The 16,259-nt window shown below is 36.7% G+C and overlaps 1 protein-coding gene across 4 annotated transcripts in view; it reads left to right on the top strand.

Moving 5' to 3' along the window:
• Positions 1-403: 403 nt before the first annotated feature.
• The window catches only part of LOC106178313 (uncharacterized), a 61,590-nt gene continuing 45,734 nt past the window's right edge, over positions 404-16,259 (top strand). For 2 of the 4 annotated variants that reach the window (XM_087015855.1, XM_087015852.1), the window contains exons 1-9: positions 405-689; positions 8,589-8,679; positions 11,338-11,436; positions 11,748-11,923; positions 14,100-14,268; positions 14,905-14,973; positions 15,282-15,314; positions 15,749-15,781; positions 16,070-16,099. In XM_087015855.1, coding sequence (XP_086871981.1) covers positions 687-689; positions 8,589-8,679; positions 11,338-11,436; positions 11,748-11,923; positions 14,100-14,268; positions 14,905-14,973; positions 15,282-15,314; positions 15,749-15,781; positions 16,070-16,099 — 703 coding nt within the window. In that variant the 5' untranslated portion in view covers positions 405-686. Of the gene's footprint in view, positions 690-8,588; positions 8,680-8,800; positions 9,777-11,337; positions 11,437-11,747; positions 11,924-14,099; positions 14,269-14,904; positions 14,974-15,281; positions 15,315-15,748; positions 15,782-16,069; positions 16,100-16,259 lie in introns of those variants that run through there. The other 2 variants (XM_087015853.1, XM_087015854.1) reach the window with 2 other exon arrangements.

Genomic DNA, 16,259 nt, shown 5'->3' with positions numbered 1-16,259 from the left:
TAAATATGACGAAATTGGTTTGCTGTGATTAAATTTGCAGCATGGGATTTTAATATTGTAACAGCTAGTAACGTTTACATAACTTAAAAATGGTACTATAGATTTATCAGCGGAAAACACCCAACTGTTTTTAAAATGAAATAAAAATGAAACGATGCGATACCTCGATTCGAAAAAAACAACAACAATAAAAAATAATAAAAATAAAAAATAAACAAAATAGTGCGTTGCTACTGGCCAAAACATAATTTATAACCTTTCACGTTTAATATATGTATAATGTATCTGTCACTCAGAATATTTCAACATACTGAACATTCATCTTTATTTGTCTTCAGTTCCCTTATGTGCCTCTTGGCCTGGTATCAATACGCGGCTTGAGTCAATACGCTCTACATTTGTATTGAGCGGGTTGTTTGCTGAGTAAAAAAAAAGCACGGAGCTTACCATTAGCGCTATTCTGTTACCTCCGTAGCCTTACTGGGGACGCACGCCCGACAGATATTGTGTCACCTAGCCCTGCTGGACAGGGCCTGTCTTCTTGTATATCTGTCAAGGCTATAGCTGGAGTTGAATTCTTGGAGAGAGTCTAAATAATTTGAACAACGTCTAGTGAGCTATACCGAGGAAAAACAACTCTGAGAGACAAGAAGACAATTGACAGGAGACTTCCTTTCCAACGTGCGATGGTAAGATTACAGTGTACGAATTTAATTTGGTGGATGGTTGTGATGTAAAAAAATTAAACCAGGCGGGTATGTGTGACAGGCAATACGAAATTTGTTCAACTGCTACAGTATATGACCCAGGTGATAAATCGCGTATCTTGTTCAAACGGTACAAGTCAAGTTGACATTTATGCATGTCGACTTCACATATGTATATACCTTTACCTAAAGCGCATTAAAATGGTGAAAACGTTAGGAGAGAGAGAGAGAGAGAGAGAGAGAGAGAGAGAGAGAGATATTTAAATTTTGGGATGGCTAAACAACAAAATGGATTATACAACTGTAACAGCCTGCGACCCTTTCGGCTTCACAAACGGGCTTAGGCCTATTATGTTGAAAGGTTGAACACTGGAATCAACTTTAAGTCCCGGAAAATAAGGTGATAAATGTAGGACATTTATATGGATGAAGGTGTCGGGCGTGTTTAACAGTATTTCGAAATGACAAGTGTTTTTTATTTAGATTTGTAGTAATCGGATCAAGTCTTCATGGAGTAACACAGGTTTTATCCTCAGAAGGACAGTTGGTTTCAGTTTCAAGATCAGCTTTCGTTTTTGTAGAAAATTGCACTGTTTCAATGATCAGAATAATATACGAGGAAATAGTACCGGACAAATGAAAAAAAAAAAGATGTCGGATGTGCAAATGTGTCAGTAAGAACACATTCATTTCTACTTTAAACGCCAGCGCAACGCTCTGATAACTTTACAGTGCTGTGTTTTACATCGTGTACGTTTTAGGGTTCATTCCCAATGAAACTGTCGATCTACGTAGATCGATCCAACTCCGCAGAGAATCTCGCTGAATGCAATCAGATTAAGAGATCAACGCGCCTCCTCTTGTTTCAAACGTACTCGTATCATAACCAGTTTTCCTGTAATCTGCTGTTAAAACGCCAGGAGGAGCTCGCGGCTAGTCTGAGTTAATCTGATTGCATTCAGCTAGTGTCCCTGCGGAGTTGGATCGATTGGATCGTAGAACGACAGTTTCAAATAAAATGAGCTCTTACTCGTCCAAGATCAATAGTAGACCGTGTATTTGACAGTTTACATGGTAAAGAGATGTGATTACAGTTATCGTGTTACAAGACTTCTGGTTCCCGACACGTTTAGCTTCTACATGTATGTACCCTGTTTTTACTGTCTAAAGTAATAAGTAATGTTTAGTTAAAGTGAGAGTGCGTGGATTTTTCTTGGTCTTCAAAGCTGCCAGTTTCATTCTTAGATAGGTCCCAAGCCATACTGCCCCCCCCCCCCCCCCCCCCCCCATTTAAACTATGAAACCATCGCCCTTGATCTAAAATTACATTCGAACGCAATGTGAAAGTTCCTGGAAAAACATAGACTATCGACATTCAAGCCAGGTGAAGCCAGGTGAAGCCAGGTGAAGAAGAATGTTGTCTGGAAATGAGAGGATATGTGTGCAAGGTAAATCACAGAAGATGGTGGAGGACACCTGGGTGCTCTGTTTGTTACAGTATAATACGCTGAAAATCCCCATATCCTGTGCCTTGAAATAGTGGAATGTGAGCATACCTCATTTGCCCTCACATTTGCACTCATTTTTTTTATATTTTTCACGAAGGAGACACGTACATGTACATATTGCAGTTATCTTTAGGATTTAAAAGACACCGTCTTTTAGGCTAATAAAGTGTCGGGGCGGAGTGAAGTTGTGATTGGCAACCCATTTTTTCTTGCCTTTCAATGCCTTATATATTTTGGAAAATAATCAGTCGTTATAAAATCACAGATTTTCAGGGATTAATGAGGAACATGCGATGAAGCATTTAGCGTCATAGGCCGCATTCACATCGAATTGAGCCATGGCTCTACAAAGCCACTACCTAAATATGGCGGACGTACATGAAAGGAAAACCGCCTAATCTTTTAATAGTCTCTCCGCCTCTCACAAGCCTCCCCATCCGTCGTTCCTGCGGGGGTACAGTCATCAAATCTAGGCTCCATTGGGGCAGCACATGGGGAGGCGTGTGAGAGGCGGAGAGACTATTAAAAGACTAGGCGGTTTTCCTTTCATGTACGTCCGCCATATTTAAGTCGTGGCTTTGTGGAGCCATGGCTCAACTCGATGTGAATGCGACCATAGATATTGGATTAGTCTTTTTTTTTCAAATTTATGATCCTCACTAAGCAGATAATTACTGAAAAAAATATTAAAAATGTTTCCAGATGACATTGAAACCATATCTAAAACAAAATAGGGAAGGGTTTTGTTTACATAATCTACAGGATATTGTCTTAGTAATTGCTTTAATTGTATTAATAAGTGCTTTAGTATGAGAGCAGAGCAAACGCTAAGCCAAAAAATGATATATTATCCCCAAACCATTATTGTTACATCATCAGGGAAATCGTTGAAAGAGTGTTTAACATAATAAATCTATTGACCTCAAATGTAAATTATGTAAAGTCTCATTATAGAAACGGTACACTTGACAAGCCTGTTTCATTAATCGATTTCACCTGTATAGAGTTTTTTAAAGGTCTTAAGGTATTTGTCCTACGAAGAGCGTTTTAGATATCTACGGGTATAGTGAGGTAACCATGCAAAATGGAGAGCGTGCTCATCATGCAATTCTATCTATTTCAGAAGACATTATACTCAATAGTAAATCAATAACTAATGTTTTATTTAAATGAAAAACGCCAACAAAACAAACCTACATTTCTGCATTTATCCCGAATGTTAGAATAGAATACAACTAAAATAAATGCCGCGTGGAAAAAATAACATGATCATGGATGAGAGAAGAATTTCATCGACCGTGTTAGCCATGTAAGGCATTATGCGAACAGCTGTTGGATGAAGAAAAAATACTGCTTTATTCTTATATGAATAAGACACTTCACAGTGAAAGAGATTTAGATCTTGATACAGCTGTATTAGAACACACGATAACTGTTCGACCAATAGCTTGGTCGCATAAGAAATAAAGTATAGATATTTACAACCAAGACTTTCGGAATTAAATTATTTGCTTGTTGAGGCATTGTATCACTTTAAATAATCATGCCGTATTTTAACGGTTTCATTCATGCTATTTTATTTCTCTTTTTAAAAATGCTGATTCTGTTTTGATTGTATTTTAAATCGTATAGTTCTCCAGGTAGGTCAAACCCACAGATGTTCACTGGGCCGCAGCTACACTTGGAGTTTGATTTTAATGTCTTTTATTTATCTATTCATTTTATATTTTGAAGCACGCCAAATCTCTTTAAATCTTTTTATTCTTGCACTCCATGCCTGGTTCAGAGTAGTTTTTTAGTTATTCGACGAAAAATAATTAAAGACAGAAAAACAGGCAAACATTTTTAGTTCCTGTGACAAACAGACGCAATATATAAAAATATCCGTATATTTTTGAGTATTGCAAGAAGTTCGCATAATGACATTGTACGCGAAAGTTATTATGTCGTTAAATTAGAGAATAGTTTCACAAAACCTTAAAACCTTAAAACAAATACCGAAAAAAAATCAGTCTATCTGTTGTTTGTTTCTGCTTGTAGAATGTATGGGTTTTCAAAGCGTAAAAGTTCTATGCTTTGTTTTTTTTTTTTTTATTTTTTTATTTTTTTTTTATAGCGACACCTTATATTTCTATTAAAGTGTAAGGCCTTTTTTCAAAATCTTGTTAGTGAAAATGCGTATCGTACGTCTCATTTTTCGCTTCTATCCTTGCTCTCTCACAGCTGGCTAGGTATTTGCAGTCGGTTCCTACACTACAATACATGTACGTGAGCACTATAGTTTTACAAAAGGTAAAAAAATATTTTACTAGTAATTAAATTTAGTTTGAGAGATATTTACAGAGTATTAATCACTTTGAATGTTTTTTTTTTCATTTTTTTTCGCTGACAATACTTATTTTTTGTTTGCCATAAAACTTGCTCACATTTTGACTTCATTGTTTTATTGATTTTTCGACCATGAGGTGACATAAATAAAGTACCATATCGATTTACAAGACAGGTATTTTTTCTTTTCAGAAAAGAAAAAAAACGCGGTTTTACTTAATTGAAAAAGCAAAAGGACAATTAAAACTTGTAAGAATCCATACAGCTACGCAAATCCATCTTTCGTAGCGGTGTTTCTGTCAATTTGACCGGAGGCGGATGATAGTTTGAAAAATGATATCAGTAAAGAAAATTACTACACGAACTTGATATTGGAGGAACTCGTATTTCAGATTGTATGAGAATAATCAGGATTTTACCCTAGAGTATTACTGTAAAAGTTAAACAACCATTCAAGCTTTTGAGGATCAATACAGCTGCGCAAACGGATATCTTTCCTAACGGTGTTTCCGTTATATTGACTGAAGGCAGGCGATATTTTAAGGAATGATATCAGTCAAGAAAATTATCAAATCTATTTGTATTTCAGATTTTTTATAATAAAACAGTCAGAAAAAAAAAGAAAAAAAAATGAAATGGTACAATCATTTGGGAAAGCAAACATCAAGTAAAGCTGTAATGAGATTTTTTTTTTTTTTTTTTTTTGATTAAGTCACGTTTCTACCAGTTTTGACTAAAAACTGTCTAGGCTAATATTCAGGAAATAAGCACATGATTGAAAACCCCACACCTGTGAAATCCCACTTACATGAGTTCAATAAACGGATGACAGGATTATGTTCATATTATAGACGTAGGGGGAGTTGTAATCAAGTGGCCGTTTCCTGAAGATGGACCTAGAAGTCATATCACTTAAAAATTGAGGCGATTACAAGCCGGACTGTAAGTGGTATGAATATATGAGTATTGATGGGAAGGGGAGGGGGATACTGCTAACAGCATGAAATTCAATTCCCCATTGTCAATACCCAAGTGCCAGTCTATTGTGTTTTGCACTTTTTGTTTGCACGCGTTGCTTGGCAACAGTCAAATCACCATGCAGTATGTCAATACATTAATAAAAACTACCAAATAGTTTAAGTAAAGGTAAACTGCACGCTATTGCACTCTTTGTCAAACCTCCTTCACGTGAATTCATATATAGTGTGTGGGAGAGCAGGATATCTCCCTCACGTGAATTCTAATGCCCCATTGTGCGTGCAAGTTATCGAGTTTTCTAGGGCTCAGGAGTTTTAACTAATAGTTACTTAAAGCGCACACAGATGTATTCCAAGAAGAAGAATGGTTCAATACACTAGCGGGCAACAGGCAAACATAAGGCCACACTTTTTTATTTTTATGGATGACATCCTGCGCGCGCACCGATTTTCGTCCGTTCTCCAAAAAAAAAAAAAAAAAAAAAAATCCCCCCCTCCCCCCAAGGAGGTCGGTTGTCGCAAACGTCGTTATTGAATTTGCCGGAAAATGCAATCGGCAATCCTCGGCTAATTCCGCAAGCTCCATACTGTCATTGTCGACTGCGGAGACATCCGAGTAGTTCCAAGTGCGGAAAATGTTATCACAACATGGAAATATGGCCGCTTTGCCGTCAAATTCATCTCTGGCATTAATTTCAAAATACACGACAATTAAAGTCATAAAGAGAACGGGGGCCGTACGTTTTGGATTGGTTTGCCATTGATATTGGACATGGAGATATCACCCTTTTACAATTATACGAAAGGCTGGCCGTGACATTCTGTCCAAAGCAGCACATAGGCCTACCAGGTTTTTTTTAGTAGCGAAAAAAGGGTCGACAAGAGCGTCGTGGTATTTGGTGGACTGAAGGCCGGACAGGCCACCCGATAGTTGGCTGCTACGTTTGAGTCGAAGTAGACAAAATGGCATCGACCAAAATGACCTTTTTTAGATTTGGTAGTACTGTAGGAAGCATAGGCCTATCTTTGCTTCATTTTTTTAACAGTTCTGTGAAGTGTTTACAATGCTTTAATTTTCTGAGAGTACAAATAAAGACACGCTGTTTATTTGATATTTGTTTTATTGATTGCTATACCAACAGAATGCATGAAATAACCTTAAATAGATTTGGTAATATGCAGCATATATGTTCATGACTTTTTACCTTTCTACGAAGTAGGCCCTATTCACAATGCTTTAATATTTTGAGAGCATGGATAAAGACATATTGTTAGTTTGATACGTGTTTCTGTGGTAAATTAGTGTTTCCAGCTGTGTACTGAAAACATAACTTTTTTTAAGCAGTTTTTTTTTTTTTTTGGACTGTTTTTTTTTTTCGCCCGCTCGCACCGATTTTGGGGTCCCCAGAGGATGTCATCCATAAAAATAAAAAAGCGTGGCCTAACCACTGGATAGTATCATATGTCAACACAATAAAAAAATGCTTAATTATAAATGAAATGGAAAAAAAGGAAAATATCTTGACATTTGTTTAGTCTCCCTCGCGTGAATTCTGATATGCCATTATGTGTGTATATTATTGAGTTTTTAGGGGCAGGGGATTTTTAACTTCGTTCGTTTTAGACCTACTTCAAGAAAAAGAAGAAGACGGATTAGCTGCACTCTCAAACTGATTAATACCCCCAACCTGTCCCCTGCATTAAATTGGATTGTCGCGTTTTAAATATATTGCGAATAGTCTGTCATTTTGCCGGAATTTGACGTCTTGTGATGCCGAAAATGGCCCACCCGTACTAAATCACGCTTGATCAGTGTTGCACCATTTTTATACTTCACATGTCACCTTAGTAAATAGATACAAAATACTATATTTTAACATTCGCCAAAGTTGATGTTTACAGAGGTTTACAACAAACATATCTGTTTTTTTTATGAATCTTCATTTATCACTGTCCGTGTTTACAGCATCTTTTCCAAGCGTAAAGCATATTTTATAACATGTACCAATATAACAGGTGTAATCTAGAGCGTATTCAGAACAGATGATCCGCGGACTAACTGAACCACCTAATTCTCTGATTAGATGGTCTCCCCGCCTCCACACGCGACGTCGCTGCAGGGGCCTGGCAATTAAACATCGAAGCCGAGACTGAATGCGTTTAATGACGCATGTGGAGGCGGGAGACCACCTGGGAATATTAGCGGCATCGCTTTTTAGTTGGGTCGGGAATATTTAGTCGGCAGCCCAGTTACTTCGCTCATCGCCCGTTTTGAGATGTGGCACTTATAAAACACATTATTTCTATCTTTTCTCAAAAGAACGATGTGTTCCAGATCAGTATTTTCACAACCCTTTAGGGGGATTCCATTGGGGGGGGGGGGGGGGGGGGGGGAGGAATGATCACTGTTCACGGGAAATAAAATCATCAATTCATAAACCAAAGTAAACATCACTTTATTCATATCTCACTGATAATGAGTGTCAAAATCCTGAAAATAACGAATCACTGGGTGTATAATGCATTCGTTTCGCGAAGGGCGGAGAATAAAAAGCCACATTCAAGAGACACGGGAATGGGGTGCTCCAGAAAATCGCTAAATTAAAATTAACGTTGCACGCACCTCGGGAAATAAATAGAAAGTGGTTTTCACGGGTAACGATAATACCCAATGGGGCCCTCTAGTAGGCCCATTTATCTACATACTATATTTGTTTATTCATAGTGTCCCTTTATGGGTAAAGTTATGACTTGTCGCTGTTTCTCGAAAAATGCATAAAAAACTTTCTGTTGTAAATCTGTAAACGCATCTTAGTCATTAAGTCTATCCATTCACAAAGTTCACTTTATTTTGGCACAAAAAATTGTCCCTAACCTGCAGACATAAGAGAGAAGACAAATAAAACTGCAACACGTAGGCCTTACCGTTAAACTCGCCTTTTTATCTCGACATAGTTAAAAGGGTAATTATTATCTCGAGCTTGTTTCTTTATTTTCGTATTATAATTCAGTTAACGTACAACAAAATAAGAAACTACAATTAACGGCCCTTGTCTGTATCGTTTCAGATAAAAAGTAACTTGCTGCTGGGAGCGTACTTGGTATGTGTCCTGATCGTCCTGGGAGAAGCACAGAACAACACACGTGACAGTGCAAGAGGTAAAAAAAGTCAAACTTGAGTAGCCTTCTGTGTGACAAATGACAGTAATGCTTGCCAGTTAGTGTGTCTGGTAGCTTTATCTCTTCAGTCACCTATTGACTAAAATATGCCCCGGGCTTCGGGCAAAACAAGGAAAACTGGCTGTCAACCTTTTAAGTATTCTGAACTAAAAAAAAAAGGATTTGAGACATTTACGATAAATATATTATAGGCTATTGTTAAAACTGGGTGTGAACTATAATTATTCATAAACAACCGAAGCAGGTAGGTAAATTAAATTAAAAAATATCAACTTAAACAAATTGCTGTTGTTTAATCACGCGATGATGTCCGCTGGTTAAAGGGGCCTACAGGTGAGGTAATAAAATTAGACATTTGAAATCACTCTCTTGGTTTCTTTAGACGGTTAGGCCTACTACTCTACTGAAATCTGGTGTCATCAAGCTTAATTAGCCCTTGGACCTCTTATTATGTCCATGATTAGCCCTTCAGATTTGTAGATAAGGTTAATTAGCCACTCCCGGTGACCTAGTAGGCCTACTAGTGACTGCTATCTAGTTAATCAGACTAGCACTGTTTGCCTGCAGGCCTACTTAGACAGGTGCTAATTGGATGGAATTAGCGAAAATAAGCCACTGGCACTTGATGCCTAGCCCAGTTGACGTGATTTAATTTACAGGAATGTTGATTTAAAACATAAAATCTAAAAGTATTAAAGCTGCTTCTGCAGTCTTTCTCCTTTTGGTACTACCAAGTAGGCCTTGTGTTCTGAAAATATAAATTGCTGAGAGAAGGCCCTGCATGCTGTCTTATTTCCAGTGGCTGCCTTTGCTTTATTGGTATTCATGAGAAAGGAAGCAAGCACGCAGTAAACACTTTTATTTAAAATTATTAAATTCTAATTAAGGTGCTTTTTTTCAAAACTCCCTCTAACTTGAATAGCGTGTTAATCTGGCACTGGATTCTGTCAAGGGTCTGCTAGCGGCTTCACACTGTCACGGCTAAAACGAGGTTGAAGTCTCGTTTCGGAGCGCAGCCTGTTTGGAAGAACGATCGTCTGCACATCTTGTCCGACTTATTTAAAAATACTGCCATAGTAAGTAATTTTGAGGAATTTCTCTTAAAAGAGACTTTTTTTGCACAGTTAAAGGTTAAACTGAACCCCGTAAGATGGTACATAATGCAACAGCACAGTGGAAACATTTATGCCGATCTAAGCAAGGAGTTATAACAGTGTTATAACTCCTTGATCTAAGCTGCTGTGCAGGTTCTAAATCAGTATATGTGTTCCCAACTTCTTCCTGTCACTGTACTAGCTTTAAAGGTTACTGGAAACAGACTTCTTTGTATTCTATCACCAGCAAAGATTTGTCATTACTGGGGACTCGGTTACCTGAGAGACATGAAACTCACGGTGGCTGCTTTCACCGTTTCACATTATCGTCGTTTTAACTTTGATATGGCTGTTGGGCAGTCCCCCCCCCCCCCCCCCCCCCCCTTTCCTGAAAGGATTCCATGAAAGGGTTTTGAAAAAACTGCCCCTTTTGTCAGGAAAAGGGGTAATAGTCGGTTTGGAAAAGGTCCATTTTGGGTAAAATTTTTATCTAGGTACACATAAGTTTCATTGTAAAAGGTCCACTTTTTCAGAAAAAGAACCCCCCTTTTGAATTTGCTGGCTACGGGCCTGATAACGAGGACTGGTCCTATAACAATGCTTTAACAGACGAAGATTATAGTCTCAACTTAAAGATTAAGTTTTGTTAAAATGAGACCAGAACATAGGTCTAAGACAAACGATACAGAGGAGAAAGGGAGAGGGGGCATTCCTGTTATGTGCACCCTACCTGTATTAAAGTGTCTAAGATGTACCAGATGAATTGGGTAGAATGTCGAATCTCTTGAAATTATAAAGTTTTCTACCTTTGGATGTGAAAAACTGAATTTTAAAAATAGTTAGATATTGCCTTTAATTATTAAAAAGGTGTTGGTAAGGGTTGCGTTTTCTCACAGCATTGGAATTTTCTTGACCCATCACTTATTAACTTATTTTGCTTCAAATTAAGGCTTTTCTTTAGTTCAAGTACAGTACATTCTTCCGTTTCTTCCTATAATTTAAAGACCCATTTATTGCCAGAAGGTACATATGTTACATTTTGATCAAACCACCAATTTGGTCACAAAAGGTCTTTGCTGATTTTCAGAGTTTAAGGTTTGCATTTACATTTTTTAGCAACTTAAAGAGCTATACAGCAATATAATGTAGAACAGTAGCTTTCTGCTTAATCTTTCAGCTTAAGTGTGGTCACTATAGTATAGTTTAGTGATCTTTTTTTTGTTTTAAATGTATATAATCTGCAGTCTAAAGTCCTGAGGACTTGCTTCGGAAAATGTCTTTTGGCTTTCAGGCCTGTAGCTAGGAATTGTTAAGGGGGGAGGAGGTCTTTTCTGAAAATGTGGACTTTTTGTCATGAAACCTTAGTTTACCTGGATCAAATTTACCCAGAGTGGACCTTTTCCCAGCAAAAAGGGGGATTCTTTTGAACCCCCAACTCCCCCCTGACTACAGGCCTGGCTTTACTGCCCTTATTGTGTCTATTAGAATTACTGATGTGTTTCCAAATTCTAAACACAATGTTTTTATTTTGTTTTTTCTGCAGTATGTCAGCTTAAAGTTGAGCCATGCAATCCTGGAATAGACCAAGACAGATGTGGCATACAGAATGACTACACTGATCAATTTGATTGGTACCAACAAGGTAAATATTCGGTTTTGAGGGTCTAAGCTAGTAGATAAAGATTTTTTAGAAGCTAAGCAAGGAAAATACTGCAAGCTTTTTAGGAGCTCACTCAGAAATGCACCAGTCAGAAATGACAAAGTCACTATGGGCGCATTGTAATTTAAGTGTGCTTAAGCCTTATATGTCTTATTTCAGCCTCAATGTCAGAGGTCTCTGGAATGGAGAAATTGCAGAGCAATGCTCATAATATAGTACAGGTGTGTGTGTGTGTTTCCTGTGACATTGGTCGTACTTGAATCAATACATGTATACAATTTTGTTCAATTCAGATGGCATGTTTAGAGTTAACTGCAGTGGTACATCAGTTGGAGACCAAGCTGCGTTCAAGACTGGGAATGAAGACTTTCTTGTGGGCCCAATGGGAGGATGTGCTTACATTTTTTATGTCAATGGTGGAGCACCCGATGAACTCGCTGTTGAACCAGCATTGGCTAATGGCACCATGGTTTGTGTATATTTGTTTTTAGTTTTATGGTATTGTGATAGTACAATAAACTGAATGTACTTTTTATTTTAGTACTTTTGTGGACATGTTTACATTTTGCCAGGATTCTGGAACTGTAAGGGTAGGGGTTTGTAAATTTTAATGTTGTTAACTTGGTGGTAAAGAAAAATCCTATATATATATATATATATATATATATATATATATATATGTCATACTCCATGCTGTTAATTGTCACATTATTTTTTATCATCTAGTTCATTATTAGTACCACCAGCGTGTACGCTGGCGGTACTCATGGTTTTAGTCCCGACCCGTCTCGTACAGCTCCGCCGGCTCCTGCGGCTCCGCCGGCTCCTGCAGCTCCGCCGGCTCCGCAGTCGGGCGCCGGAAACAAGTCACCGTTACCGCTTCTCCTACTAGACCGCAAGGACCTGTGTCCCCATCTCTTGGATTTAGGTCACATATAATCTCAACTTGAACACCCTGGTTTTTTTGTCTCCGTCGCTGCACTGGCCTGGGCGTGACGCTTGTTGAAATGCACCCATGTCAAAATTTTTGAAAATTCAATGCTAAATATCTCCCAAACCAAAGGAATTATGGGAAAAATTACTACAGAAGTCTGACCGAAAGTCATATGTGGAGATTCCAAATATGCCCTTGGATTTGACTTTTGACCTTTTTTTCAAGGTCAAACAAGCCAAAATTTTCTAAAAATGGGAATTTTCTGTAAAAAAATATTTGTTTGTGCTAATTTTTGGAAACTACGCAGTCCTTAGCTCTCCTGTTATAGTGAGGGGTTACCATTGGGGACTCCTTTCATCTGTGAGAGTTTGAGGTCAATCAGTGCATTTTCACGCGAGTAGCAGCCATTAGATACTGAAACTGAAAACTAACTCTCAATCTGGAACGGTAAATGCCACAGACCTCTTTTTTATTGCATTTTGTAGACCTTGTCAAGTGCAATACTGGGGGTGGTGTCCATTTTTTTGTTTTTGATATGGCTTAGGCGTTGCCCTATATCAAAAATTACAACATCGCAATATTCAGTGGGGAAAATGTGAAATACTCCAAAATTAGCAGAGATACGCCCATAGTTACTATTGAACTTGAATAGGAAGTCATATACTGGTAATCTAACTGTGACCATGAAATTGACTTTTGACCTACTTTTCAGTACTGCACTTTGCAAGTTTTCTGATCTTTATATATCCAAAACTGGCAAAGATACGCCCATAGTTACTATTGAACTTTAATATGAAGTTATATACTGGTAATCTAACTGTGACCTTGAAATTGACCTTTGACCTACTTTTCACCATGAACTGTACTTTGCAAAATTTTTAACCCTTATATCGATCTCCAAAACTGGCAGAGATACACCCATAGTTACTATTGAACTTGAATAGGAAGTCATATACTGGCAATCTTACTGTGACCTTTGACCTACTATTTATGATGAACTGCACTTTGCATGTTTCCTGGCCTTCATATCTCCAAAATTGGCAAAGAAATGCCCATAGCTACTATTGAACTTCTATAGGAAGTCATATACTGTGACCTTGAAATTGACCTTTGACCTACTTTTTCACCACAAACTGAACTCTGCATATTTTCTTGCCCCTCATATCTTCAAAACTAGCAGAGATCTGCCTACTGTTGTCCCAAGGTTTTCTCTTTTGTCAGCAAATATGCAATACTGATAACGCATTTCAAGGAAAACCAATAGGCCTATTGTCTAGAAAATCACAGGAGTCATCAGTGTTAGGAAAATACAGCTCAATTTGAACATCTGCTTGATGTGAACAGTTATGTTTGTTCGAGATATATATATATATATATATATATATATATATATATATATATATATATATATATATTCTTTTTTTTTTTTTTTTGCATATTTTGAGAACTCTTGTTTATTGCATTTTATAGAGCTTGTCGAGCACAAGACTGGTGGTGGTGTTCATTTTTTGGGGGTGGGGTTTCCATGAGAATGCGCTTACTCCAGCTGGTGGTACAATATCCAGAGGCGGTATCGCCTCTCTGATCCTCTAGTTTCTTGTGTTATTGTTTGATTTCAGGATTACACTCTTATAACTTTTGTATAATTTCATTGTTTTAAATATTTTTTTTAATAAGTGAAAAAAAAATATTTTTCAATGGCATATTGTAGTATGGTGGTCTTGCACCAACAGTGAATGACTCTCAGCATCATGTGGCCTCAATCTCCTTGTTTCCTGGCCGATATAGCTCTGTGAATTTCACCTACACTTGTGCCAGCCAGAATTCTATTTTTGACATCTTTGGGATCGGACTTGCCAATGGAAGCTATTGTGATACGAGTATGTACATGTATATCTTTATGAGAAACACATTGGGTATAGAATCTGTTTTGATACTTAGAAGTGCTTATACCTAGTATCCATAGTGTGGTATTTTGAAATTGCTCTTTGGAGTATTAAGGTTAATTTGACTCATCACTCACCAAAAAATATACACTTTTCTTTCTGATAGCATCAATTTATGCTTGCCTTTCTTAAAACCCAACTTACTGGATGACAAATGACATGTGTTTAGAGAAACTGAAGTTCAGGTTATGTCTTTTTTGCTGTACCATACCATAGCATTTGGGTCTTGCTTGTTCATGTGTCATGGTTTGTAATATTGCTGCATTTGTGTAAAGGAAGTTTACCAGCACTAGTGCTTGTTTGAAACTACAATTTTTTTCTGGTGCCATAGGATATTATTTTAACTCGGAGTTAAAATAAAAGTAAGTCATTTTAAAGAAATCTTGAACGAAAGTTAAAGCAGTTGTTCCAAACTCCTTTGGGGTTTGCAAGTCACTTTGGTGATGAATAGTGAAGTTTTGGGTATTTGTAGAAGCTGTTGGTTGGTGAGTAGTTGGGTGGGCTGTGTGGATGGTTAATACCATCTCCAGTTCCAGGAATTTTAAGTTTGCACCATTTGACTACTTTCAGATGTGTCTGCATACTTGAACGTTGTCATGGAGAGACATCAGCACTGGGCTCAGGAAGCAGACTGTTCAGGTAACTTTTATTAGCATAAATTCAGAATTAGCTGTGTTAAGGTTATGTCTGCTTTAGGCCAGATTGAAGCTGCAGTTTTCCCAGCACAGATTTAATTGTGCTTCAACCCCTAAAAGAGGGTGCGAATTCGAACCAATCTTCTTAGAAGGAACTATAACCTGATGGCCAATTAAGGCAAAAGTTTAAATGATAATATAGGATTAAAAATGGAAAATTGAAATGAAGAATAGGATGAAGTAGAAATCGGGAATCATGTTTATAATATACGTATATGCTTGTATTAAAATTTGTGCTTTATATTGTTGCAGGTTATTCTGGTTCTGGTTACTCTGGATATAGTGGTAATAAAATTTTCCAATGCTTGTTTCATTTGTTAACTAGAAGTAAGAAAGAACAAAAAGTGAAGGTGATAAAACTTGGGAGTCAAAATCATATATATATTACAATGTATCATGATATGTATTCCATGTTAATTCTGGCTATGATTGCTCTGAATATTTGATACAGTTTTTGTAATGGCAAAGCATTTTTTTGTAAATAAAAAAAGAGGTGAATAAGATGTAAATAAAGATGATGCCAGAAAGTAAAAGAAAATACTGTCAATATTCTGGTATTTAGTAGTATTTTCTTCAAGAAAGATGTATTTATATATTTATTTGTTTGTTTGTCTGCACAAGGAAAATAAATAATGATTTAAGAGAAGAAAATATTACACACCAAAACTCACTTTAAAGGCAGAAGTGCTAGTATTTTAATGATTTTTATGCCATTTCAGGATTTTCTGGCTCTGGATACTATGGATATTCCGGTAATTTTTTTAATTAAATGTTATTTAAATTTAAATTAAAAAATAATGTGTAGAAAAAGTCAGAAATACCATGAAGTAAAACAGAGTAAAATATCGCGAAATAAAAAAAAATATGTTTTTCTTCTCATACTCTGGTAATAAATATTATAATATATTCTTTCAAAAATTTGTTTGATCATTTACACAGCATTAAAGGAAGATTGTCAATGATTAAAAAAATGTAAAGAAAACGAAAACATTGAAATCAATATTCTCCGTAATGTATATGTGTTTTTAATGCTATTTCAGGATCTGGCTCTGGATACTATGGATATTCTGGTAATGTTTATTATAATTCAAATTCTATTTAGATTTAAGAAAAAAGAAAAAAGAATGGGTTAATATGATGTAAAAGCAAAATTAATTTTATATTAATAAGAATTAGAAAATCAAAAAATGAAAAATATGTATATTCATTGTATAAATTCTGTTATTATCA

This window comes from Lingula anatina, chromosome 6, assembly GCF_051362555.1.
Source record: "Lingula anatina isolate TDL-2025a chromosome 6, LinAna3.0, whole genome shotgun sequence".
Lineage (NCBI taxonomy): Eukaryota > Metazoa > Brachiopoda > Lingulata > Lingulida > Lingulidae > Lingula > Lingula anatina.
The sequence above is the reverse complement of the archived record's forward strand: the minus strand, read 5'-3'. Positions and strand labels throughout refer to the sequence as shown.